Here is a 25,888-nt window from a genome sequence, read left to right on the forward strand (position 1 = left end):
CAGAAGGAGAGAGAGAGAGAGAGAGAGAGAATCCCAAGCAGACTCCTCACTGCCAGCACAGAGCCCCATGTGGGGCTCGAACTCATGAAACCGTGAGATCATGACCTGAGCTGAAACCAAGAGCCATCGGATGCTTCACCGACTGAGCCACCCCAGCTCCCCAAGCTACATCCTTGCTCCTCCTTGGCTCGTGACCCCTTCCTCTGTCTTCAAAGACAACAGAATAGCATATTCCCAGTTGTCACATTGCTTCCTCGTATGGTACGTACATATTATGTAATATGTTATATTCTACATATTATGTATAATTGGATTCTTATAAGGACACCTGTGACGGCATTTAGGACCCCCTGGATCATCTCCTATCCCAATGTCCTTCCCTTTATATACGTTCAAACAGAGGAACGCCATTTAAGGAAATGAGGTAAGTCTATATCCAAGAACATGGGAAAATGCCCAAGGTATATCATAAAGAGAAAAATAGAAATTAGCAGCGGTGCCTGGGTGGCTCAGTCGGTTGAGTGTCCGACTTTGGCTCAGGTCATGGTCTCACAGTTTGTGAGTTCGAGCCCCGCATAGGGCTCTGTGCTGACAGCCGGGAGCCTGCTTTGGATTCTGTGTCCCTCTCTCTCTCCGCCTTGCCCCTGCTCACACACTGTCTCTCTCTCTCTCTCAAATAAAGATTTAAAAAAAAATTTTTTAAAGAAATTAACAGCAACAACCAGTCAGAAGATATAACGGGAAACTCTACAAGAGCAATCGAAAGACAAATACCTTCCAGAAAACTTAATAAGAAACGCATCGAATCTATTTAAAGAGGAGTTTAAAACTTTTCAATAAGGGACTCTCGAACAAATCAGCCTATATGCCATATTCTTGCATCGAGAGATTGAACATTATAAGATGGAAATCTTCCATAAATCCATTTTTAAATGTAATACAATAACAGTGAAAGTCGTCGTGCTTTGGAATAAAATCCTAGACGAATTGATTGTAAAGGTTATATTCAAAAATTAATGCGTAAGAATAGCCAGGAAATTTCTGGAAAAGAAAAGCAATGAGACAGGGGAAGGGGGTGGAGAGTAGCTCTATTACTTATTTTGAAATATTATTTCAGTAATGAAAACAGTATGTTACTGGTTCATATTAGACAGATTGACCAATGGAAGCAGAGAGTAAGTCCAGAAATCAATGCAGATGGATTCAGGAATGTCCTTTATGCCGAATATGGGGGAGAACTAAATTACTCAGGAAATAAGAGCAAGACAATTGGAGCCAGCAGAAGAAAATCACGCTGGATCCGTAACTGATGGCAGACAAATTCCAAGGGGTCAAAGATTTAAGCATCAAAAGTGAAATATAAGTCCTTGAAGGAAACAGTGGGAGAATTTGTTTCTAACCTTGGCCTGGCCAAGGCTTGTTAAATAATGACCCGAAATAAAAAAATATATATATATTTAAAAAATTTTAAAAGACACACGTAAAAACGTGCTTGTCGAAAACACACCCGTGTTAAAAGCAAACAAACAAACAAAAAAAACACGGGTAAAATATTTTCACATGTTTTTCATGCTTATTTATTTTGAGAGAGAGAGAGAGAGAGAGAGAGAGAAAGGGAGAGAGAGAATCCCAAGCAGGCTCTGCGTTGGTATCACAGAGCCCGACATAGGGCTCGATCTCACAAATCGTGAGATCACAACCTGAGCCGACACCAAGAGTTGGTTGCCTAAGCAACTGAGCCACCCAGGTGCCCCAACACACTCTGGAAAATACTTTCGCAGATCATATCACAAATGTGTAATTCTCCTAACATTTAAAAAGCTCCGGGGGCGCCTGGGTGGCGCAGTCGGTTAAGCGGCCGACTTCAGCCAGGTCACGATCTCGCGGTCCGTGAGTTCGAGCCCCGCGTCGGGCTCTGTGCTGACAGCTCGGAGCCTGGAGCCTGTTTCCGATTCTGTGTCTCCCTCTCTCTCTGCCCCTCCCCCGTTCATGCTCTGTCTCTCTCTGTCCCAAAAATAAATAAAAAAAAAAAAAAAAAAAAAAAAAACGTTGAATAAAAAGCTCCAAAAAAAACCTGTAAGAAAAGTACCAATAACCCAATAGAAAAGTGGTAAATACACCGACAATTCTCAGAATATGACATACCAATGGCTTATAAACACGCAGGCGGGGCAATTTATTGGAGCAGAGCTAGTCATAGGCAAACAAGTAACTGGTCAACCAGATGATGTGGCCTCCATTCAGTGGAATACCATGTAGCTGTCACCATCTCTTATGAAACAAGACAGGAAAAGACCTCCAAGATCTGTCATCAAAATCAAAGAGCAAAGTATAGACCCGTGTTACCTTTTATGTCAAAGGGAACTGTAAGAAAATACGTCTTATTGGCTTGTGTACCTCGAAGGATCCCCAGAGGATAAATAACAATCTAACGGTGACTGCCTACTCAAAGGGGCAAACTAAGAGGGCTCAGGGAGGGGGACTTTTCACAGTATTCTTTTTTTAATTTATTTTATTTTTAATCCTATAAAATGTTAAATGTGTTACCTTCTTACGCAACAAACGCAAAATAAAATATTTTTGAGGAGAGAATTGAGAATTACATAAAGTGATATATTTTCTTTCTTTTTTCTAATGTTTATTTATTTTTGAGAGAGAGAGAGAGAGAGAGAGAGAGCAGCAGAGGGGCAGAGAGAGAGAGGGAGACACAGAATCCGAAGCAGGCTCCAGGCTCTGAGCTGTCGGCACAGAGCCCGACGCGGGGCTCGAACTCACGGACCGCGAGATCATGACCTGAGCCGAAGTCGGCCGCCCAACCGACTGAGCCCCCCAGGCGCCCCTTGCCTTCTATTTTAGATTCAGCGTCCTTTTCCAACTCAACTTGAATTGTTTTTTAAGAATCAGACTCCCCCAGGGGCGCCTGGGTGGCGCAGTCGGTTAAGCGTCCGACTTCAGCCAGGTCACGATCTCGCGGTCCGTGAGTTCGAGCCCCGCGTCGGGCTCTGGGCTGATGGCTCGGAGCCTGTTTCCGATTCTGTGTCTCCCTCTCTCTCTGCCCCTCCCCCGTTCATGCTCTGTCTCTCTCTGTCCCAAAAATAAATAAAAAAAAAAAAAACGTTGAAAAAAAAAAAAAAAAAAGAATCAGACTCCCCCAGGACTTGCCTGCTACTCTCAGATTCAAGCCGAATTGGATAAAAAGTCCTTTTGCCTCATTTCAACTTTAAGGAAACATGGTTTTCCTCGTCTACTGCTGTAGCAATTCCACAGAAACTTCTCATTCCTTCTGTCAAGTCCAGATTTCATGACTTCATGGGGGGTGGGTGAGGGACTAAAAATCCCAGAAGAGGGACATTTTCCCTTCTCTAAACCAGGAGAGAAACCAAGACCTTCCAGAGGGGGAGCTCCACCTGTGGCTGAGGTTATTTATAGGACTTGGATTTAAATTTAATTCTGCCCTCTGGTAACTCCAGTGGCACCTGCTGCTTTAAGAGCTGGCCCCACCCTCTACGTAAGAGAGCTGTTTAGCTCCAGTGCGTACAGATCAAATGCAAGTTTAGCAGGCAAGACACAAGAAACATAAACAAGTTCTGCAGTGGGTCCCTGGAAGAGGGGGGCCAGTGTGGTGGCTGGAGTCAGGCTGTGTCACCTGGGCACGAGGACCAGGGTGGATTTAAACTATTCTGCCCCTAGAATATAAAATGGGGCGGCCGCTCCGAAAAACATTGAACATGTGGTCCAGCCATTCCTCTTCTAGGTACAGACTCAAAAGAATTGAAAGCAGGGACTTAAATGGGTATTTGAACAGCCACGTTCACAATAGCCCAAAGGTAGAAGCAAGACAAGAGTCTATGGACAGATGAATGACTAAACACAATGTGGAATATGCACACAGTGGGATATTATTCAGCCTTTAAAAAGTAGGCAATTGTGACACCTGCTCCAATACGGATGTACCTTGAGCACATTACTCTGCGTGAAATAAGCAAGACATAAAAGGACAGATACTATACGATCCCACTTCTACGAGGTACGTAGAGTGGTCAAAGTCATAGAGACTTTGAATGGTGGTTGCCGGGGCTGGGAGGAGGGGAGATGGGGAGTTATTGTTTACCGGGTCTGGTGGTTCAGTGTGGGATGATGGAAAGTTTTAGGGACGGATAGTGGTGACAGTGAATATATTTCATGCTGTTGGATTGCACACGTACAAATAGCTAAAATAGTAAATTTTATATTATGCACCTTTTGCCACAATAAAAAAAAAGTTTAAAAAAAGTTGGACAGTTAACCGACTGAGCCACCCAAGCACCCCTCAAAATGTTTTTTTAAAATTTTTAATGTTTATTTATTTTTGAGAGAGAGACAGAGACAGAGACAGAGTGTGAGTAGGGAGGGGCAGAGAGACAGGGAGGCACAGAATCCGAAGCAGGCTCCAGGCTCTGGGCTGTTAGCACAGAGCCCGACGCAGGGCTTGAACCCACAAACCGTGAGATCATGACCTGAGCCGAACGAAGTCAGACGCTTAACCCACTGAGCCACCCAGGCGCCCCTCAAAATGTCTTATTTAAAACTTATTTAAGGGGGTCCTGGGTGGCTCAGTCGGGTAAGCATCAGACTCCTGATTTCGTCTTAGGTCATGATTTCACAGTTTGTGAGCTTGAGCCCCGCCAGAGTCAAGCTCTGCTCAGATAGCATGGAGCCTGCTTGGGATTCTCTCCCTCTCTCTTTCTCTCTCTCTCTCTCTCTCTCTCTCTCTCAAAATAAATAAATAAACTTAAAAAAATAAGTAACACTTATTTAAAATCCCCGAATATAGTGATCAAGTGTTCACCTCCGTGAGGTCTTAAAACTCTTCATTCGCATTGTATCCCTAGAGCCTAAAACAGTGCCTGTCACAGGGGAAATTCATGAGTGTTTTTTGAATGAATGAATGATTCCTTATTCAAGTTGCTCATGCACAAATAAATGTTTTTCCAAGGTCGTTCCTGCAAGTGGGGTTGCTTTGACTCTGCTAAGTGTTGCAAAAACAGTCCACCAATTTACATCTTCGTCACCAATATGAAGGGATTGCGTCTTCTATTTATACCAACGTTTGCTATTCTCACACCTTATTTTTTGCCATCTGATAGATGTTAAGGGTATTTCACTGTTTTATTGTGTACTTCCTTGAATATTAGTGAGGTTAAACATTTTTCCTTAGGCTTTTCTCGGGACTTGCCTGTTCATGTCATTTGCCCGTTTTTGTAGTGGGTTGTTTATCTCTTTCATATCATGTATGTTTGGGTACTCATCCTTTGTTAATGTTTTGCAGCTATCTTCCTGTCTTTGGCCTATGTTTTCTCTTTGTCATATGCTTTTCTGACCAGAAATTTTTAAATTTTAAAATATTTTTAATCAAGTGTGTGGTTTTTGTCTGGTTGGGTTTTTTTGCTCTCTTTTGTTTTTTAGTAATCACTACACCCAACATGGGGCTTGAACTCATGATCATGAGATTGAGAGCTGCATGCTCCTCTGACTGAGCCAGCTGGGCGCCCCCAGAAATTTTAAATTTGATGTTTTCAAATGTGTCAGTCTTTCCCTTAATGGTTTGTACTTTATGCATCTTGTTTGAGAAATCCTTTCCTACTCTGAATTGATACAGATATTCTCTTTTCATCCACACGTTTTTTAGTAACTGTGTATTTGGAAATAATTTTAAACTTACAAAACGCTGCAAAGATAAAAAAAGGTACGAAGAACACTCCTATACCCCTTATCTAGTTCACCTCATTTGGACATTTTGCCCATTCGTTTGTTATTTGATATATATAATATAAACAACATAGCAAATGTAATACATATGATGTAGAGTATATACATAGTATTTCTTAACTATTTGAAGGTGAGTTACGTACATTATGGTGCTTTACAGCTCAATGCTTTAGTGTGTATTTCCTATGAGTAGGGAGTCTCCTACATAACTATAGCACAGTTATCAACTTTATAAACTTACATTGATAAAATAACTTTATCAAGTCTCCCATTCATATCCCAATTTTGTCAGCGGACATATTTGATGTTGATGTTCCCTATGGCATTTTTATAACCCCATAAGCCATTTAACCCTATAAACCCTATAACCTTATAGCAGTTTTAAAAACCCTATAGTGTAGGGTCCAAGCCAGGAGAAGGTATTGCATTTAATCGTCATGTCTTTTTTGCCTCCTTTAATCTGGAACAGTTCCTCAACTTTTCTTTATTTGTCTTTTAGAATACTGACGTTTTTGAAGAATACAGTCCCATCCCTGCCCCCCCACCCCCTTTTTAGTAAAATGTTCCTCATTTTGTGTCTATCTGATGCTAGCTCATGATTAGATTAGGCTTGATGAGAGCACTTTCAGCTGGACCTCTGCACAGCTGCAGTGATGTGCGATTTTGCATCCGCAATATTACGAAGATTGTGTCTTTCTCAGCGTATCACGTCTGGAGGCTGAATTTGTCTTAATTACCTTTGTCATCCAGACGTTATATTCTTTATCACAGGTAATTTTCACAACAACCTTCAGAGAGATGAAGCAACTTTCCCAAGTTCACCAAGCCGGGAAGGAGGAATTTGAACCCAGCTCTGCCCAAGCCCAGAGGTCTTTGCATTATTTCCTGGGGTTCTGCCTTCCCATAGGCCAAAGGGACGGGTTTCTGGGCACAGAGAAGTGGAAATCGGAGAATCGAGGGTGGGCAGATGAGAGAAAAGGGTATCAGACTGGTTCGGGTTTGGGCTCCGGGCTTCAGACTTTGCCAGCCAAGGGATGGGGCTTGGCCTTGGCTGCCGAAAGTGGAAACAGGTGATTGGAGGGAATGAGACAGAGAACTCCCACCCTGACACTGGTCACCCATAGGTGTCCAGGGGCACAACTCATCGCTTCCCAGGCTGAGAACAGTAATGGGGCAGCAGCTTGAGAAGGCGAACCTGCAGTTGCTTTTGTTGGAGGCGGGGGTAGAGGGGAGGGGAGGGGGGCTGTCGAGAGGCATGGAGGAGAATCTGCTGGTGGCCTGGAAGCCGGGACAGCCTCCTCTGTAGGGAGCCCCACCCTCCACCAACTCCTCCCTGCCTGATTAAGGGACCTTAATCAGCTTGAGGAGATTAAGGACTCTGGACAGCTGCTCCCACACCCCCGCCCCGGCAGGGCTGGCAAAGGAGACCTGTGGGAGGGCGCCAGAAGGGGGATCTGCCCCCGTGACCCCTCACCCCGGGCCTGGGCCCGAGCCCCGGACTTTCCGGTGAGTGGCTAAGGCCCCTCGGCAGGCACGGATTCGGGTCCCTTCGGCCCCAGATGGATCCAAGGAGGGCGTGGGCATGTCTCCGCTGACCCCAGACGGCTCTGATGAGGGAGGAGGGGCGGGCAAGAGGGGAACAGGAAGCAGGAGAAACGGGGTGTGCGGGGTGCGGCCATGCCCTTGACTCCCGTATAGTCGTCCAAGCCAGAGGAGGGGGCTGTGGAAGTGGGGACATGCCCAGGGGTTAGTTGGGCTTTGAGAAGCTGGCGGTTGCGGACAGAACCCTAAGAGAGTTGTGCCCCCCCCCCACCGCCCCCCGGCCGCTCATCCGGCCCTGCTTATGCTCCCAGAAGCCGGCAATGACGGCGTGCGCCCTCCCTGCGGGTGGGTGTCCGGACCCCCGGCGCCGCGCCCCCGCGCGGCGAGTTCCATCCCCGCCCGGCGTCCCCCGGGCCCTGCCGCTGCTTCTGCTGCTCCTGCCGCCCTCCGCCCGGGCCGCCGTCTTCACAGTGGGGGTGCTGGGCCCCTGGGCCTGCGACCCCATCTTCGCGCGCGCCCGCCCGGACCTGGCCGCCCGCCTGGCCGCCGCCCGCCTGAACCACGACCCTGCCATGGCGGGGTCCCCCCGCTTCGAGGTCGCGCTGCTGCCCGAGCCGTGCCGGACGCCGGGCTCCCTGGGGGCGGTGTCGTCCGCGCTGGGCCGCGTCTCGGGCCTCGTGGGCCCGGTGAACCCCGCGGCCTGCCGGCCGGCCGAGCTCCTGGCCCAGGAGGCGGGGGTCACGCTGGTGCCCTGGGGCTGCCCCGGGACGCGGGCGGCGGGCACGACGGCCCCCGCGGTGACGCCCGCGGCGGACGCCCTCTACGCTCTCCTCCGCGCCTTCCGCTGGGCGCGCGTGGCCCTGGTCACCGCGCCCCAGGACCTGTGGGTGGAGGCGGGACGCGCCCTGTCCGCCGCGCTCAGGGCGCGGGGTCTGCCCGTTGCCCTGGTGACCACCATGGAGCCGTCGGACGTGTCCGGGGCCCGGGAGGCCCTGCGGAGGATCCAGGACGGGCCCAGAGTCAGAGGTAGGCTCCGCCGCGGGGTGCGGGGAATAGGGGCGCGGCGGCGCGGGCCGCGGGGCGCAGCAGTGAGCCTGGGGTCTCGGTCCCCAGCCGTGATCATGGTGATGCACTCGGTGCTGCTGGGCGGCCAGGAGCAGCGCTGCCTGCTGGAGGCCGCCGAAGAGCTGGGCCTGGCCGACGGCTCCCTGGTCTTCCTGCCCTTTGACACGCTCCACTACGCCCTGTCACCGGGCCCCGAGGCCTTGGCCGCCCTGGCCAACAGCTCCCGGCTGCGCAGGGCCCACGATGCGGTGCTCACCCTCACGCGGTACTGTCCCCCCGGGGGCAGCGTGATGGACAGCCTGCGCAGGGCCCAGGAGCGCCAGGAGCTGCCCTCTGACCTGGATCTGCTGCAGGTAGAGGCACCCGGGAGGAGGGAAGAGGGGAGGGGGGGAGAGGGGAGAGGGGAGAAGGGCATGGAGTCAATGCGAGACGGGAAGACGGAGGCAGTGGGGAGAGACCGAGAGAGCAAGCGCTACCTGTTCTGGCAGTTTCCTGGGTAAACAGAGGCGCTGGGCTTGCTTGGGGCATCTTGGTGTATTGGGATTGCTTCCAGAGTGTAGACCGGGGGGGACCCCCTCCCCCCCAAGCCCAGCTCCAAGCAGGAAACCCTAGTGAACGCTGCACTGTGATCTCTTGCGGTCAGCTTCAAAGTGAACCCGCTTCCAACACCCCTGGGACAGGCAGTCTATAATACACTGCTGGTGTGTGTGTGTGTGTGTGTGTGTGTGTGTGTGTGTGTGTGTTTTAATTTTTAAATGTTTATTTATGTTGGAGAAAGAGACAGAGTGTGAGCGGGGGAGGGACAGAGAGCGAGGGAGACACAGAATCTGAAGCAGGCTCCAGGCTCCCAGCTGTCAGCACAGAGTTTGGGACTCGAACTCACAAACTGCGAGATCATGACCTGAGCCGAAGTCGAAGTCGGGTGTTCAACCGACGGAGCCCCCCCAGGCGCCCCTGCACTGCTGGTGTTCTTAAGAGAACGGGAAAGGAGGACAAAGGCAGATGCGACCTCCACGCCCAGTTTAGAGGTGTTTCCTCTGGGGCTTCGTCAGGTGGTCGTAACTTTTGGAGAGCCTTGACAAGTCTTGCGAGAAGCAGAAAGGACCCTAGGTGGAGCCAGGGGCTTCCATAATTATTTAGATCCACGGCTTACTGCCAACAATCCCAATACCCAGGATTCCCCGAGAATCCAGAATCCTGGGTCACACCCTCTAACTCAAGACCGGTCACAAAAAGGGGAGGGGCTAGGGGCACCTGGGTGCCTCAGTCGGTTAAGCTTCCGACTTTGGCTCAGGTCATGGTCTCCCGGTCCATGAGTTCGAGCTCCACGTGGGAGCCTGCTTCGGATTCTGTGTCTCCCTCTCTCTCTCTCTCAAAAATAAATAAGCATTAAAAAAATTTTTTTAAAGGGGGAGGGAGCTGGAAACCACTAAGATAGGTGGGAATTTAGATGGCAGTGGGCAGTAAACTAACCACCACAAAGACCTTACTCAAAGGGTTGCACTTGAGAGAGGGCCGTGACTCAAGGGGGTGGGGGTTGGAATATTCCCCACCAATGCCCCTAGTCTCCTCCAGGAGGACCTGGGGTAGCCAGTGGGAGAAAGGATGGGAATAGTGAGTGAGAAGAGGAGAGCGAGGCGGTTGGGACAGTGGTGAGACTGGATGGGGGGCAGGTGGAGGAAGTGGTGACAAAAACCGTCTTCAGTTCTCAGTAACTGGCACAGGTGAGACCCCGGGAGTTACCTTCGATTCCTCTTACCTCCCCCCTCCCACACTAACCCTAACCCACCCACCGACCCCCCCCCACCCACCCATCCAGACCTCACGTCCTGTCAGTTTTACTTTTTTTTTTTTTTTTTTTTTTTTTTTAATTTTTTTTTTTTCAACGTTTTTTATTTATTTTTGGGACAGAGAGAGACAGAGCATGAACGGGGGAGGGGCAGAGAGAGAGGGAGACACAGAATCGGAAACAGGCTCCAGGCTCCGAGCCATCAGCCCAGAGCCCGACGCGGGGCTCGAACTCACGGACCGCGAGATCGTGACCTGGCTGAAGTCGGACGCTTAACCGACTGCGCCACCCAGGCGCCCCATCAGTTTTACTTTTTAAAAGTCACTTGAATCCATCCTCGTTCTCTATTCTCACCGTCACTGCCCCGGTTCAGGCCGCAGCACCTCCGATCTAAAGCCTGAAACAAAATCTCCCCAAAGGGTCTCTGCTTCAATGCTCACCTGCCCCGGCCTTTCTCCACCCAACAATCAGTTCAAGCTTCAGACACCTGACAAATCTGACTGTGTCACACCCCTGTCCCGAGCCTCCCAGGGGCTTCCCTCGCCCTGGATAGATGATGGTCTCTTCAGAGGGCTTATCACGTCTCTCATGCCTTCCCCTCTCTTCCATCGTCCTTGAACTTCAGCCAGACGGAGCTACTCTGGTCTCCCTAATGGTGCCCGTCTCTCTTGCCTCTGTGCTGCTGGGCGCGCTCTTCCCTCTCCCCTGTCCCTCCCCTCCCCTCCCCCCAGATAACTGACTCACCCCCTCAAGGATGGTCACTTCTTCCGGAAGCCTTCTCCTCCTCCCTCAGCCTGGGTTGGGACCCTCCATTCCTGTCTCTTCAGCTCCCTAATCACCCCTACCGTCACCCATGGCACTACCCTAACATCCCTGTCTCCCCAACTAGAAGAAAGGTTCCTTGGGACAGGGACTCTATCTCGTCAATATCTCAGTGTCACCGATTGCTTTACACACGCCTGGCACTGTGAGAGATGGGAACTGGGAAAAATAAGCTTGATCGCCTTGGGGAAAGAAAAGAAGGAAAAATAGAAAATATAGAAGCCAACCAAAAGATAGGAAAGGAGGCTTTTAGGTAAATGAGAAGTAATCATATTAAAAATATGAGCAAGGCAACCAACAGGAAGGGGAAGAGAGGAGCTGCAGGTGATGGAGAATAGGAATAACCAAGGTTGAGAAGAGCCTAACAACCCCCGAAAAGAGGGAAGGCCAATGGGGAGGAGGGGAGAGAAGAGAGCCAATAGGGAGAGAGAGAGGAGGAGAGAGCCAATGGGGAGAGAGGAAGAGAGAGCCAATGGGGAGAGGGGAGGAGAGAGTCAATGGGGAGAGGGGAGGAGAGAGCCAATGGGGAGAGGGGAGGAGAGAGCCAATGGGGAGAGGGGAGGAGAGAGCCAATGGGGAGAGGGGAGGAGAGAGCCAATGGGGAGAGGGGAGGAGAGAGCCAATGGGGAGAGAGGAAGGGAGAGCCAATGGGGAGAGAGGAAGGGAGAGCCAATGGGGAGAGGGGAGGAGAGAGCCAATGGGGAGAGGGGAGGAGAGAGCCAATGGGGAGAGGGGAAGAGAGAGCCAATGGGGAGAGGGGAGGAGAGAGCCAATGGGGAGAGGGGAGGAGAGAGCCAATGGGGACAGAGGAGGAGAGAGCCAATGGGGAGAGGGGAGGAGAGAGCCAATGGGGAGAGGGGAAGAGAGAGCCAATGGGGAGAGGGGAGGAGAGAGCCAATGGGGAGAGGGGAGGAGAGAGCCAATGGGGAGAGGGGAAGGGAGAGTCAATGGGGAGAGGGGAGGAGAGAGCCAATGGGGAGAGGGGAAGGGAGAGCCATTGGGGAGAGGGGAGGAGAGAGTCAATGGGGAGAGGGGAAGAGAGAGCCAATGGGGAGAGGGGAAGAGAGAGCCAATGGGGAGAGGGGAGGAGAGAGCCAATGGGGAGAGGGGAAGGGAGAGCCAATGGGGAGAGAGGAGGAGAGAGCGCTGAGCTGAGGGATCCAGGGGAAGCACCAAGAAGGTGTCAACGGTCTATGCACGAGGGGCCTGAGCACTGGAGAGAAGCAGTGCAAGGCTAGGTGGGCCAGCGGTGACCCCAACCCTGAGCCCCTACTGCCCTCCCCCAGGTGTCCCCACTCTTCGGCACCATCTACGACGCGGTCTTCCTGCTGGCGGGGGGCGTGGCGCGAGCGCGGGAGGCCGCAGGGGGCGGCTGGGTGTCCGGAGCAGCGGTGGCCCGCCACATCCAGGATGCCCAGGTCCCCGGCTTCTGCGGGGCCCTGGGAGGGGCCGAGGAGCCCCCGTTTGTGCTGCTGGACACGGACGCGGCGGGGGACCAGCTGTTCGCCACATACGTGCTGGACCCAACCCGGGGCTCCCTCCGCTCGGCTGGGACCCCGGTGCATTTCCCTAGAGGGGGAGGAGGACCCGGGCCTGACCCCTCGTGTTGGTTCGAGCCAGACATCATCTGCAACGGAGGTGAGGGCGAGCACCCCAGCCCCCACTGGGACAGTCACCGTGGAGCCTCCACTAAGTGGTGAAAGAGAGTGAACTCTCGTCCTGGAACTCCTTCCGGGTCCTTCCTCAGACCCCTGGCTTGTGCGGAACCTGTCTCTTGCCAAGCCCCCAAAGCCCTCTTGGAACCTTCCTAGCATTCCCAGAGGCTCCCTTTTGCAGAAGACCATGACCTTTCCCTAGATCTCGTTCTGGGCTCCCATCCACCTTTCCTAGGGCCTCCAGGATTTGACATGACTCCATCCCCCCATAGAGAGGGTGCCTCCCTCCCCCTGGCCACGGTCCTCAGAGTCCCCTCTCTCACTGCCTCTCCAGGAGTGGAGCCCGGCCTCGTCTTTATCGGCTTCCTCCTGGTGGTTGGGATGGGGCTGACAGGGGCCTTCCTGGCCCATTATGTGAGGTGAGTATGGGAATGGGGTAGGTAAGGGATGAGCCTGCCTGTCCACCTACCAGAAATGTGTCTGTGCAGCAAAGACAGCAGGCTGGGCCCACTCAAGAGTAGGGGGAAAAAAAAAAAAAAAAGGAAGATGGGGAACATGGGGTTGCCCTCAAGGGGGTGGCAGACCAGGGGCTGTCTGGTTTGGGGATGACTGCTCTCCCCGGAGCCAACATTATCCCTTGCTGGCCTCCTGTCCTGGACCTTGGTCCCTTTTGAGCAGATGACGTCCTTTCCCTACCAGGCATCGTCTAATTCACATCCAGATGGTCTCTGGCCCCAACAAGATCATCCTGACTCTGGACGATATCACCTTCCTCCACCCACAAGGGGGCAGCTCTCGAAAGGTGGGAGAAGCAGGGAGGCAGGGGCTATCTGGCAGGGAGCCAGCTCCCCAAGTGTCCTCCACTGTATATCTGTTCCCCTGCCTGGGCCAGCCCTCACCCCAGCCCCGAGGAAAGCCTGGTTTCTGCCCTGGCTCCCTCTCAGGTCTGAGCTCTGGGGATCAGCACCCTTAATGTGCAGTGAGAGTACCAGCCCTGTCCCGGCTGCTCTCCTGGGACAGCGAGAAGCTCCAAACAAACCCGCTGGTGTGTTTTGTAAACTGTAAACCGCAGCGCAATTGGGAAGTATAATGTCAGTTTCACCTTCCCCTAATTAAGATTTCTTCCCTCTGTAATGCCTGGAACTCAGCCTGACCTCAACCTAGGACTCTGACCCCACAGTATATTCTGATCCCTTGCGTTGACCTCTACCCTCCAGGTGGTCCAGGGGAGCCGATCGAGTCTGGGCGCACACAGCGTGTCAGACGTTCGCAGCGTCCCCAGCCAGCCCGCGGACAGCGCCAACGTTGGCCTCTACGAGGTGAGCCTTACCCCGTCCAGGCCGAGCTCTATTCCTGGAGTTGCGTCATATCCCGCGGGCTACAGAAAATGGTGATAGGAGCCCAGAATGGGCTCTAGGAAGAGGTCACGGGTTCCCCAAAGGGGAGCATCCGAGAATCCTTCCTGCCCCAGGATTTTTCCCTTAGCCTTTATCCAGGTGAGGGCTCCTCAAAGGCCAATCACGGTGGCCCCGAGGCGAGGCCGGAGGCCAGCCTGGTGGGGGGTGTTCCGGCACCAGCATGCAGCCCGGTGTGGCCACCGAAGCCATCCCCCTCCCCGTTGGGAGCCCCTGGCCCTGCCCCCTCCGTTGATCCAAGACTTCAGGCTACTGAAGGGCGTGGACCTCCCTGGAAAGGTTGGGGCATCTGGGATGCGGCATCGTGGTCACAAAAAGGACATTTCCAGGACACGGGTTGTTCAGGATGGGGGTGTCCCAGACGGGGCTATCCTGACTCAAGACAGACAGACCCGAGTCCTGGTCCTACCCAGCGTTTCCACCCAATTCAGATCCGACTCAGGAACCGTGAGCTAACAGGGGATGGAAAGAGAAAGTCACGGAAGGGCATTAGGACCTTCACTATGGGTCAGCAAATCTAAATGCTGTAGGATGTGTGGGAATCAGGACAGACCCAGAGAGAGCTGAGGGAGCTCAGCTAATCAAGAGCGGGGTGGAGGCTTGGAGCTTCCAGATGTCAGGTCCCGCAGAGCATGCAGAGGGTCCCAATATGTCACCTACAGGCCACCGCGGCCACTTGTCACTGGGGGAAGTTGTTGTTAATCATTTGAATGGGCCTACCCTGTGCCTTGAAGAACGTTTAGCGTCTCTTGTCCCACCCACAAAACACATCTCCCAGTTTGGGGGACAATTAAAAACGTCCCCTGTGTATCTCCGAAGGCTCGTTAGGAGTCGACACCAAACCACCAGAATCTCCTGCCAGTGCGGCCAAACCCCTCACCCACGGACGAGGCCGGCTACAGAGATTGCAGGGTCTAAGGCAGAATGACACCGAAGGGCTCCCTGTTGGCTCAGGGTGCGGAGCAGACCGCTGAGCCAAGCACAGGCCCTCGTGAGCATGGGGCCCGATGGGACCGCGTTCCCATGGACCAGCCCTACCCACAGCTGAGGACAGTGAGGCTGTGAGGGGAACTGCCTGTGCGTCACAGTCAGTCTGTCATAAAAGCCTGATCTCCCCAGACTCCTGGCTCCCAGCACAGTGCTCTCTCAGGGCAACAGATGGTGAGGAGGGCTGTGGCCTCAGTGACATTTGTGGTGCTAACAGCTTGCTTACTAAGGCTGTGGGTGGGTGCATCTGCGTTGGTGAGGACAGCCATGCGAGGGTGGCCCCCATCCCCGCCAGCTGTGAAGTGGACTGACAGATGTCAAACGCTTTGCTTCTGAACCTCTGCGTCACAGGCAGGATGTGTCCTGAGGCAGTAGGCCGGTGGAAACGTGGGGGCTCTGCGGCTTTTCAGAAGCTGAGTTCACTGCTCCCATCTCTGGGGCGCCTGGGTGGCTCAGTCAGCGTCCAACTCTTGATTTCAGTTCAGGTCACGATCCCAGGGTTGTGGGATCGAGCCCCACATTTGGCTCCTTGCTGAACGTGGAACCTGCTTAAGACTCTCTCTCCCTCTGGCCCTCTCCCTGGCTTGTGTGCATGCTCTCTCTCTCTCTCTCAAAACAACAACAAAAAACTACTCCCATCTCTGCTCCAGGGAGACTGGGTTTGGCTGAAGAAATTCCCAGGGGATCAGCACATAGCTATCCGCCCAGCAACCAGGACAGCCTTCTCCAAGGTGAGCGTTGAGCCCGTGGTGGGGTGTGGGGTGGCCGTCATTTCCTTCCCTCTTGGCCTTCTCTTTGCAGCTGGGGACAGAGATAGACCCGAATCTAGGAGAGACCAACAGGTCTCAGTGGAAGTGCCCTCTCCCAAAGCAGGCGTCCCGTTATGCTCTCCCATTTTTTTTCTCAATGTTTATTTTTGAGAGCGAGAGCGCGCATGGAGGGGGGTGCAGAGAGAGAGGGAGAAAATTCCACACAGGCTCCATCAGTGTAGAGCCCCATGCGGGGCTCGATCCCACGAACCCATGAGATCACGACCTGAGCCAAAACCAAGAGTCAGATAATGCCTACTGGGCGAAGCGGAAAGCTGGCAAGGAGGCAGTAGCCTGGCTTATTCTGACCGCCCCACCTCGAGGCCCCCCTTACATCGTGCAGCCTCTGGCTGGCCTCCTCTGACGCCTCCACAGAGGCTCTCGGTCACAGCTGCAGAATGACTTAGGGTCCCCAGACTAAGTCACCACTTAACCACAGGCATCTAGGATGAAGGGAAGCCCCTTATTGGACCAAAGGAAAGTTGGAAGGGCAGTAGTCACCCACCCGCTGGCCCCCATTTCCCAGCATGCTCGGATTGTGAGGGCGCCTGTCCTGTGGCATGTGCTCCGCTAGGACCACAGTGTGACTGCTCAGTCCCTTCCTCCCTGCCTCGGGGATGTTGGGAGTCTCAGACATGAGCAAGGCAGGCCTGGGCCGTGGCCGACAAGGCCGTGTGTGGCCTCGGGGAGAACCTGCCTGGCTCCTGGTTACCAGTGCAGGGTAGTCTCTTCGCGTAGGACTTTAAGCTAAATCATACTCGGCATCTCGACGGTGACCTTTGACCCACGTGTGTGTTCCGGAGAGAGAACTTACCCTTGGAAGAAAGCGCCCCCCACCCTGTGGTCCCATAGGCCTTTCCAGTCACCCCTCTCATCCCACCTTCCGAGCGTGGACGCCCCAAACCAGACCTGGATAACAGGTCTCCTCCGCACGGTGCCTCCGGGGCAGAAAGTGCCCGTTGGCTCTCTCCCTCTCAGCTCCAGGAGCTGCGGCACGAGAACGTGGTCCTCTACCTGGGGCTCTTCCTCGGCGGCGGAGCGGGTGGCACCATGGCCCCCGGGGAGCGCATGCTGGCCGTGGTCTCCGAGCACTGTACCCGGGGCTCCCTCCACGACCTCCTCGCCCAGAGAGACATAAAGCTGGACTGGATGTTCAAGTCCTCCCTCCTCCTGGACCTCATCAAGGTGGTGGGGGGTGCGGGGGTGGCAGGGAGGAGGGGGCAGGGGAGCCGCAGGGCTCAGGTCGCCTCCTATCCCACCCCTTCCAGGGAATGAGGTATCTGCATCACCGAGGCGTGGCCCACGGGCGCCTTAAGTCACGGAACTGCGTGGTGGACGGGCGGTTCGTGCTGAAAGTCACCGACCACGGTCAGGGGCGACTGCTGGAAGCGCAGAGGGTGTTGCCGGAGCCTCCCAGCGCAGAGGGTAGGATCCCCCGCCTCCCCGCTGCCTCCCACGCGGACGAGCATCCCCGGGACCCCCGTTATCTCAGGGGCCCCTCCATCCATCCCTCCCTCCGCTTTCGCGTCCTCTCCATCCCACGCCCACTGCACGTGGCCCCGGCCAAGGTAAAGGTCTCAGGTCTCGGGACCTCAGAGAGGAGAAGGGGACTGGACTGGGGAGGCGGAGGGGGGGGGGGGGGCTCAAAGGGGCGTGGCTTGTGCCCGAGGGGCGGGGTGTTCTCTGAGCATAAAGGGCGGGGCCTATTTGTGAGGACGGCGCTTTCTCGGAGACCCGCGTCGGGTTTCTGGTAGTTTCTCCCGGGGATAGCTGCGGGCAGCGGGGCCACACTCGGGCTGGGAGTTGGTGAGTGGGTGCGAGCCTGGGCTTTTTGGTTAGGGCGGGGGTCTGTCCCCAGCGTCCCCAGGCCCTCCCGCATGCCCACGCCCCCTCCCCCGACCCCAGACCAGCTGTGGACAGCCCCGGAGCTGCTTCGGGACCCGGCCCTGGAGCTCAGGGGAACGATGGCGGGTGACGTCTTCAGCCTGGGCATCATCATGCAGGAGGTCGTGTGTCGCAGCGCCCCCTACGCCATGCTGGAGCTGACCGCCGAGGGTACGCTCCCTCGCTCGCGTCGCGCTTCCAGCCTGCGGCCCGGCAGAGCCTGTCGCCAGACCCAGCCTCTCTGCCCTAAAGCCCGGAGCTGAGGCTTAATTATGTGGGCCTCCCTTATGTGGATCTCAAGGGTCAGGGCCGGGGAGAGCAAGCGTCAGGATGGGAGGGGGCGGCTCTTAGGCTCCCAGACATCAGTGGTTGTCTCTGTCCTCATCCTGGACCCAACCTGCTCCTCCAGCTGAGGGAGCGGGCTCCCCTCTGGTTCTTAGGGATGGCAGGGAGGCAGCAGTGTCGGGGAAAGGGGGCGAAGGCAGTGGGATCTGGTTCAAATCCGTATGACTTACCATCCAGGAGTCAGCAAGCTACTGGGCCACCCCAACCCTCACTCTCAACTGCGACAAATGTTAGCTCTGCCTGTCACCTCTAACTGCCCCCTGCGCCCCCACCCTCCCACCCCCAGGGTTCAGGATCCTCCCGTTCCTTCCAGCAACGCCCTCCCCTCCCTCCCCACGCTTCCCCCGCCTCCTTCCGGAAGCTCTGCTCGCGGGCTTCAGCAGTCAGGCCAGAGTCAGAGGTGGCCTCTGTTGGTCCCCTCATGCCTCCAGAAGTGGTGGAGAGGGTCCGAAGTCCCCCTCCACTGTGCCGGCCCTCCGTGTCCGTGGACCAGGCGCCCACGGAGTGCATCCGGCTGATGAAACACTGCTGGGCGGAGCAGCCGGCCCTCCGGCCCTCCATGGACCGCACCTTCGAGCAGGTCAGCGGCTGGCATTGGGCCGGGGCTGGGCTGGCCGCTTGTCGGCAACCCGGGGAGGCTTCAGGAAGGCAGACTCGCGGGACCCCTGACCTCCAGGCCGCTTCCCAAGGGGCAGTCTGAGGACTGGGATTTAGGTGGGGACAGAGTTAGAACGGGGGCTGCGGGGCCCTTCGGAGCAGGAGATAGACCTCTGGGTGGGAGAAATATTTCACTCGATTCGAATAACATTTTAATCGCTTGGCCCGGTGTGGCCACAAGACCCTCGGCCTGGGAGTCCAAACCCCAGTGTCTTGTCAGTTACCAGCTGAGAGCAGCTGACCTCTGGGACACCCCCCCCCCCCCTTTCCCGTATGGCTCCTGGTGTGTGAAGGCACAGGGCCTGGCATGGGGTGGGGGGGGCTGATGCCTAAACGATGCGTGGGGTGGGATGCCTGGGGGTGGGCGCGGGGGGCGGCCCCGGTCCTCAACAGCCCCCGCACCCCCACCCCGGCTGCCTCCCCCTGCCAGTTCAAAAGCATCAACAAGGGCCGGAAAACGAACATCATTGACTCCATGCTGAGGATGCTGGAACAGTACTCCAGCAACCTGGAGGACCTGATCCGGGAGCGCACGGAGGAGCTGGAGCTGGAGAAGCAGAAGACAGACCGGCTGCTGACGCAGATGCTGCCCCCGTGCGCGCCCGCGGGGAGGGGTGCGAGGGCGAGGGCCCGCGGGCGGCCGGGGGCGGGACCTCCACCTAACGCCCGCCCCCCCCCCCCTCCCCGACGACCCTACCTAGTTCTGTGGCCGAGGCTCTGAAGACGGGGACACCTGTGGAGCCCGAGTACTTTGAGGAGGTGACCCTGTACTTCAGCGACATCGTGGGCTTCACCACCATCTCGGCCATGAGCGAGCCCATCGAGGTGGTGGACCTGCTCAACGACCTCTACACGCTCTTTGACGCCATCATCGGCTCCCACGACGTCTACAAGGTGGGGTGTGCCGGAGCGGGGGAAGGGGGAGGGGGGGAGCAACCCTCCTTCAGCTCCGCCTACCCAGTTCAGCCCCACTGCCCCCGCCCCCATTTGGAAGCCTCCCCAGGATCCCCGCGCTGCCCCCCCCCCCCCAGCTTAGGCCGCCTGACAAAGGACAGTCGCTTGGCGGGAGAGAGGTGCTCAGTACCTGACTTGCGCCACCCTTTCCGTCAGGTGGAGACAATTGGGGACGCCTACATGGTGGCCTCAGGGCTGCCCCAGCGGAACGGGCAGCGGCACGCGGCGGAGATCGCCAACATGGCTCTGGACATCCTCAGTGCCGTGGGCTCCTTCCGAATGCGCCACATGCCCGAGGTGCCCGTGCGCATCCGCATCGGCCTGCACTCGGGTACCTCCCGGGCTCTGGTGGCCCCCTCCCTCCCCGTCTAGGGCCGGTTCCGCCTTCCCTGGACATTCGTGCGGTGGGGGCGGGTGGGGGGGGGGGGACGGGGGCAGTGGGACTTGCTGTGAAGCCGCCTCGGCAGGCACCCCGTCGTGACTGAGAGGTACCCTTGGGGAGCTGGTGGAGACGATGGGGCGCTAGAGAGTCCCCCGAGGTGCCAGGTGCCACCCAGCCGCCAGCACGGCCACCCACCCTGCGCGTCTCCGCAGGCCCGTGCGTGGCGGGCGTGGTGGGCCTCACCATGCCGCGGTACTGTCTGTTTGGGGACACGGTCAACACCGCCTCGCGCATGGAGTCCACGGGGCTGCGTGAGTGGGGCGGGGCGGGGTCCGGGGGTGGGGGGTGATTCACGGAGCGAGGGGGAAGTGGCTCAGGGAGGGGGACGCGGGAGGGGAGTCCCGAAATCACCACGTCCCCTGTCCCCTGTCGCCCCAGCTTACCGCATCCACGTGAACATCAGCACCATCCAGATTCTCCGCGCCCTGGACGAGGGCTTCCAGACGGAGGTGCGCGGCCGCACGGAGCTGAAGGTGAGACCGGGCCCCGCCCCCTCGTGGGCCGCAACCTCCGGGGTCTTGGGTGCCACTCAGACCTCGAGATCCACCCGCCCTCGCCCCAGCCGCCTCACCCCCCACCCCCCGCCCCGTGTCTCTCCAGGGCAAGGGCGCCGAGGACACGTACTGGCTGGTGGGCAGACGCGGCTTCAACAAGCCCATCCCCAAACCGCCGGATCTGCAGCCGGGGTGAGGAACCAGCCTCCGGGCCCCTTCTCCCGGCCTGACCCCGCCCTCCGCCTGCCCCTCCCTGAGGCCGCCGCCCCCCTCCCCGCAGGGCCAGCAACCACGGCATCAGCCTGCAGGAGATCCCCCTGGAGCGGCGCCTGAAGCTGGAGAAGGCGAGGCCGGGCCAGTTCTCCGGGAAGTGAGGCGCGCAGTGCCGCGGGAACAGGTGCTGCCCCCTTGCTCCCAAGCCCAGCTGCCGATCTCCCAGGGGCCTCCTCTCCAGCCTGAGGGCCTGGCCCTGCCCGCTGAGCTTCCCATCCAAGCCAGGTGTCCCAATTCCTGTCTGAGTGAGCCCAGGCTCTTTCCTAAACCCAGGAACTTTCCCCTGGGAGGGGGGAGTTCTGGTTCTGTAGGTCTGGAATGGCCCAGGAATCCAGACTTGAGAACCCTTGTACTCATGATCTTCTGACACCTCTCCTCTGACAACCTCCTCGCCCCCACTGCGCTGCATTAACGGGGCCTCCCTGCCAGGCCGCACAGGCTGTGCACTGCACAAAAGACAGAACTTTCGGGAGCACCGTTCGCCAGAGGACAAAATGAATGTTGTCTCTAGCATTCTGTCAGGGCAGAAGCCCTGCCCTCTACCTTCCTTGAAGAAACTGTGATCCATGACCCTCCCCTTCTTAGGTGAACCCCCGTGACCCCTTTCTACGATTTCCCTCAGACACCCCTCTTTCTCTCAGGAGTATTCCGGAAGGTCCTTTACCTGAAAGTTGCTGCTATGGGTGACCAACAGTCTGGCTGATACCAGTGGCTTCTATCCGGCTTTGCCTCAAAGGATTCTGGGCCTTTACACCTGCTGTGTGACCTCGGGAAAGTCTCGTGCACTCTCTGGGCTTGGATTTCCCTTATGATGAAATAAGGAGTGGCCTAGGTGGTTTCTGCACTCCTAAGCTTCCGGATGGCCTGGGTGTATGGGCGCCGGCCCCAGTAACTCTGAGCCCATCAGGGGAGGTGGGGCTGGGGATTCTCCGCTTTCCAGGGCCTCCCAGGGCCCCAGGAAGGAAGGTCTGGGGTTGGAATCCCCAACCCCAGAGGAGGCAGAGACCTGCGGTTCCCCCAGAGCAGGGGTTTGTGGCCTGAGGATTAGCCTCTGCTTAGCCTCGATAGTCCTTCCCTTCTCCCGCCCCCCCCCCCCCCCACCGCCAGTCAGAAACCGGCCCCTTCTGTGGGCATCGCCGTGTCTTGCCCAAGTGCAGAGAAAAGCTGGCTGCAAGGCTCTGGGGAGAGAGGAAGGCAAACAGGCCTCAGCACACCTTCACTCACCAGAACGCCCGTGAAATGGTAGGATTTTCTGTTGAACTGGACACTTGCCGAGCGCACAGAGAATCCTCTCTGCTTAGATCTTTCCCACAGGCGTCTGCAACCACTGCCCATCCCCCCCCGCCCCCCCCCCCCCCCCCACCGGTCCAACTGAACTTTCTTTTGTGGAACAGCGACGTTCCAGAGCCCGGGCCTTGGCACTGTCGAGTTGGGGTGTCCTTCAGCACCACTGGAGGCCGTGGCAGGAGTTAGTGGCAGTGGCAGCCGCCCAGAGCGTCCCTACAGGTGTAGTGAGTGTTCAGTCCCTCCCAGGTCAGCAAGCAGGCGTGGCCAGTAGCGTCCGAGAGAATTTCCAGCTGGAAGGGTGAATGCTCACCACGCACAGTGTGGTTCCCGGGGCCAGGGGCAGGGACATGACCTGAGAGCCTGTTAGAAATGCAGACTTGTGGGCCCAGACCTATTGATTCAGAATCCGCATTTTTAACAAGTTCCCTCAGGGTGTTTCTGTGCACCTGAACGAACGTTCACGAATCAGGTCACTAAGTGAGCCTAAAAATCTCTAAGATTTCATAAACACCAGGCTAGAAACTCGCCGAGACTGGTTTTGTTGGCCTGTGGGGGAAGTTTTGTTCTAATTTTGAGCTAACGTTTAGCAATCAAGAGATGCACATTTTCTAAAAAACGTATACCAACCTTCCCTCTTCTCTGAAATCAAAAAGTTCCACTGCTGGCTTTTCTGCTGGAGCTAGAGAGCCACTGATCATTTTCTCTGGGGCTTTATTCTTTAGTTCTAATGGTCCCCACCGGCCAAGACCCAAGGGTTTCCGCATGTCCCTTACGTACCTGCCTGGCGCCCTCAGGCATTTCGCTCAGGGCCCCTGGGAACTGCCGCTGGGACTGTAGGTGCTTCTGGAGGTTGTTTCTGCCCGGCCTGTGAAATCCACGGCTGAGCAGCCTCCCCGTCCTGCCTAAAGGTAGAGAGAGGACATATAACAGGCCTCAACTGCAACATTGTAGGTTCTGGCCACTTGAGGTGGTGCTGTAGGGTGAGTCAGTCAGTACAACTTAGAAAACATTTTTCGCCGAGTTGGGAGACGATGAGTTAAAGATTTTTAAAAAACGCTGGCGTGTGCCTGCACGCGCACACAATTTTCGAAATTCTGCACATTCTTAAGCATCTCTCTTCAGATTTTCTCTGGACTTCGGTCCCCGGGAAGGAGGGCAGACAGCCTCTTCCCAGGCAGCGCCCCCACCCTCCCTGCTGAGCTCCTCCCCATCCCCCACCCTGACTCTTTCTCTCGCCTTCCATCCCACCTGGGGGACGCCCGTGGTAGTTAATGGCCTGTGATTCAGGGGAGCCTCAGGGCAGCCTTGACCTGGGAGGAGACTAGCGCGGACAGGCCGGAGCGGGACACTTCCCAGGGGAGGAGGAGCTGGGGCCCCGAATCCAGTTTGGGGTAGAGGTGGAGGCCGCAGGGCTGAGCGCGTCCCTTCCCACCCTCCATTCTGCCTGGTCCCAAGACCCCGCTCGCAGCTGGGCAGATGTGAGCCGGGAGGGGCCTGGTGGAGGTTGGAGAGCTGAGGCCCACCCCAGGGCTCACAGAGCTGGTGGGAGAAGGGCGGAGAAGGTCCAGCCGCAGTCTCCTCTCTGCTCCTCTGCCCCTGTCTCTCCGTCTCCCTCAGTCTCCCCCGCTCTGCCCACAGTTTTTCCCTACCTGTCCCCGCAGCTCCCCCATTTCTGCACAACCTTCCTTCCTGGGTCGGGTCAGTCTCCTAGAGCCCGGTACCCTCTGACTCAAGCCCTCTTCACCTGCTCGCTCCTGTTGCCCCAGGGTCCCGGGCACCTCCCAGCCCCAGAGAGCACCTGGCTTGGCCATCAGGCGCTCCCCACCTTCAGACGTGTTTACACTACCTACCTCTGCCAGGTGGCCTGAGCCAGGAGCCCGCGCCTGGGGCTGTCCTCGCCTTTGGGATGGCTCCGTAGCGGGGACCAGTGACGGCCACGGCAGGGCCCTCCCGCGGCTGCTTCCACCCCGTAGCTGGGACTCCGCGTCACGTCCCACAGCATCACGTCCCGGGGCTCACTTGGCACTTTTTCTCTGCTGCTCCTCAGGGTCTGGGCCGTGCTCCCCCTCCCCACCTGCAGTGGACCCCAGGCACCCCTTTTGGGAGATCTGTGGCGCCGCATTGTGGGACTGTGTGCACTGGGATCTTCTGGGCTGTGCGCCGTGGATGCCAGGCCACGTGCCACGGTGTTGGGAGAGTGGCGGCTGAAATGAAGGCGTGCTTTCTTCCATCTCGTGGTGTGTGATCCTTTTGGCCTGGATGGTCTCTCCGCCCTCTTCCCTGCGGGACTCACACCTGGCACTGCTAGGGAGGGCTTCAGAGAGGGGAAGAACCCTAGAGATGCCCGAGGCGGGGGGCAGTGAGCTGCCATTCCACTCGGGGTCTGCTCTGAGGGGACCGAGCAGGGAAGCCCCAGGCTTTTCAGGCTTCAAGAAAAGACCGGGGTCTCTGAGGCTCTGGAAGAGGGTGGTGTGGTCTCATCGTGTGATCGCCGGCAGGAGAGGGGAAGGGAGGTAAGAGCAGTTATTCTATGACCATGACCCATGGAAGCCAGAGTCCAAGACTGAAGGAGCAGGGCCTGTGAGTGTAGAAGCTAAGGTCTGTAACAGCAGACCGGGCAGGACTTCACAACCCACATTCCACTTCTCATCCCTCAAGAGCCTGCCGTGGGGCATTCAAGCAGCACAGACATCCCAAAGTCACCAGTGGGTGACCAGCCCATTGGTCATCCATTTTCTCTGAGCCCCACTGTCTCTGCCCCAAGCTTGATATTTCCGACATGATGACTCATGAGGGGCACTGGTTGTGGTGCCTTCCTGTCCTCCCCCAGCCCCAGGTTCGGTCCCCATGGAACTGACCCCAGGCCCTATCCCACCCCCCACCTCCAATCATTCCATTCCTCTGCTGCTGGAATTGCCCCCAGGGCAGGCAGATGACCAGGGCTAAGCTTAGTGCTGAGACACAGCTGGAAGCTAGGTGAAGAAGTTGCCTGTTTTCTCTGGGGTTGCTGAGAGGGCAGGACGCCGAGCAAAGATGACAGGGCAGAGCTGATAGATGGGCAGAGACCATGTGTCGCTGCCACTAGCCAGATCCAGTTGGAGCACCATGGGCCAGTTGTTGGCTTAATCCAGATTGAACTGGGTTTTGCTTTGTGCAGCCAGAAGTGTCCTGACACACTCCTCAGGGTTATGGTGGAGCGGGGATGGAACTGGTTTAACAAGCAAGAAAAGAAGAAAAGCCTGGCTTGGGAGGGAGACGGTGAGAGAAGGATGAGCAACCAAGAGGAGATAGTCTCCACACCCTTACTCCATCAAGAGCCAGCCAGGGCCTTTCCCCTGTGGTATGACTGGTCCCGAAAACTGCAGTTATGGGAAAGGCCAGGACCGGAAGGGGGGGAAAACGCAAACAGCCTTGTAGCCTTGTCTGGACCCTGGTGCTGGCCCAGCAGTTAGAAGGTGGAGGAACCTCCAAGTCCTGCCTCAGAGACAAGGCACATGAGAGCGTGGTGTGGTCTGAGCTCAGCACAGTGCTGGCCATCAACATCTTCCAGAGTTAAGTGGCTGGACCTTGACGGGCTGGTTGGGGTAGGACAGATGGCTTCCCTGCTCCCGACGTGGGGAAGGAAGTAGACAAATCGGGGGAGGAGCAGTTGTGTCATCTGGGACACCTAGTTTCCTAGAACTTTTTTCTCAGTCTAGAGACTCACCCCTTCCAAAGCAA

General features: G+C 56.4%; 1 protein-coding gene across 2 annotated transcripts; it reads left to right on the plus strand.

The window, feature by feature from the left end:
• The first annotated feature begins 6,995 nt into the window (after window positions 1-6,995).
• On the plus strand, window positions 6,996-22,693 carry GUCY2D (guanylate cyclase 2D, retinal). 2 transcript variants are annotated; one of them, XM_058703243.1, is made up of 20 exons: window positions 6,996-7,254; window positions 7,602-8,316; window positions 8,404-8,708; window positions 12,253-12,604; window positions 12,956-13,040; window positions 13,321-13,423; window positions 13,839-13,940; window positions 15,674-15,754; window positions 16,811-17,017; window positions 17,101-17,257; window positions 17,738-17,887; window positions 18,493-18,641; window positions 19,149-19,312; window positions 19,420-19,612; window positions 19,829-20,003; window positions 20,267-20,365; window positions 20,493-20,587; window positions 20,715-20,800; window positions 20,889-21,005; window positions 21,523-22,693. In XM_058703243.1, the coding sequence occupies exons 2-19, from the start codon at window positions 7,611-7,613 to the stop codon at window positions 20,980-20,982; spliced, it is 3,303 nt and encodes a 1,100-aa protein (XP_058559226.1). In that variant the 5' UTR covers window positions 6,996-7,254; window positions 7,602-7,610; the 3' UTR covers window positions 20,983-21,005; window positions 21,523-22,693. The 2 variants fall into 2 exon arrangements, 1 of the variants encoding a protein (XP_058559226.1); XR_009254803.1 differs by lacking the exons at window positions 20,889-21,005; window positions 21,523-22,693 and having other exon boundaries at window positions 19,829-19,969.
• The last annotated feature ends 3,195 nt before the right edge of the window (window positions 22,694-25,888 follow it).

The sequence above is a fragment of the Neofelis nebulosa genome, chromosome 16, assembly GCF_028018385.1.
Source record: "Neofelis nebulosa isolate mNeoNeb1 chromosome 16, mNeoNeb1.pri, whole genome shotgun sequence".
NCBI lineage: Eukaryota > Metazoa > Chordata > Mammalia > Carnivora > Felidae > Neofelis > Neofelis nebulosa.

Excerpts from the sequence above, each read along its gene's own strand:
- GUCY2D (XM_058703243.1), top strand. The coding sequence starts at position 7,611 with ATGACGGCGTGCGCCCTCCCTGCGGGTGGGTGTCCGGACCCCCGGCGC. Across the intron at positions 20,588-20,714 it reads GCGGCCGCACGGAGCTGAAG|GGCAAGGGCGCCGAGGACAC; the intron begins GTGAGACCGGGC and ends GTGTCTCTCCAG. Across the intron at positions 20,801-20,888 it reads CCGCCGGATCTGCAGCCGGG|GGCCAGCAACCACGGCATCA; the intron begins GTGAGGAACCAG and ends CCCTCCCCGCAG.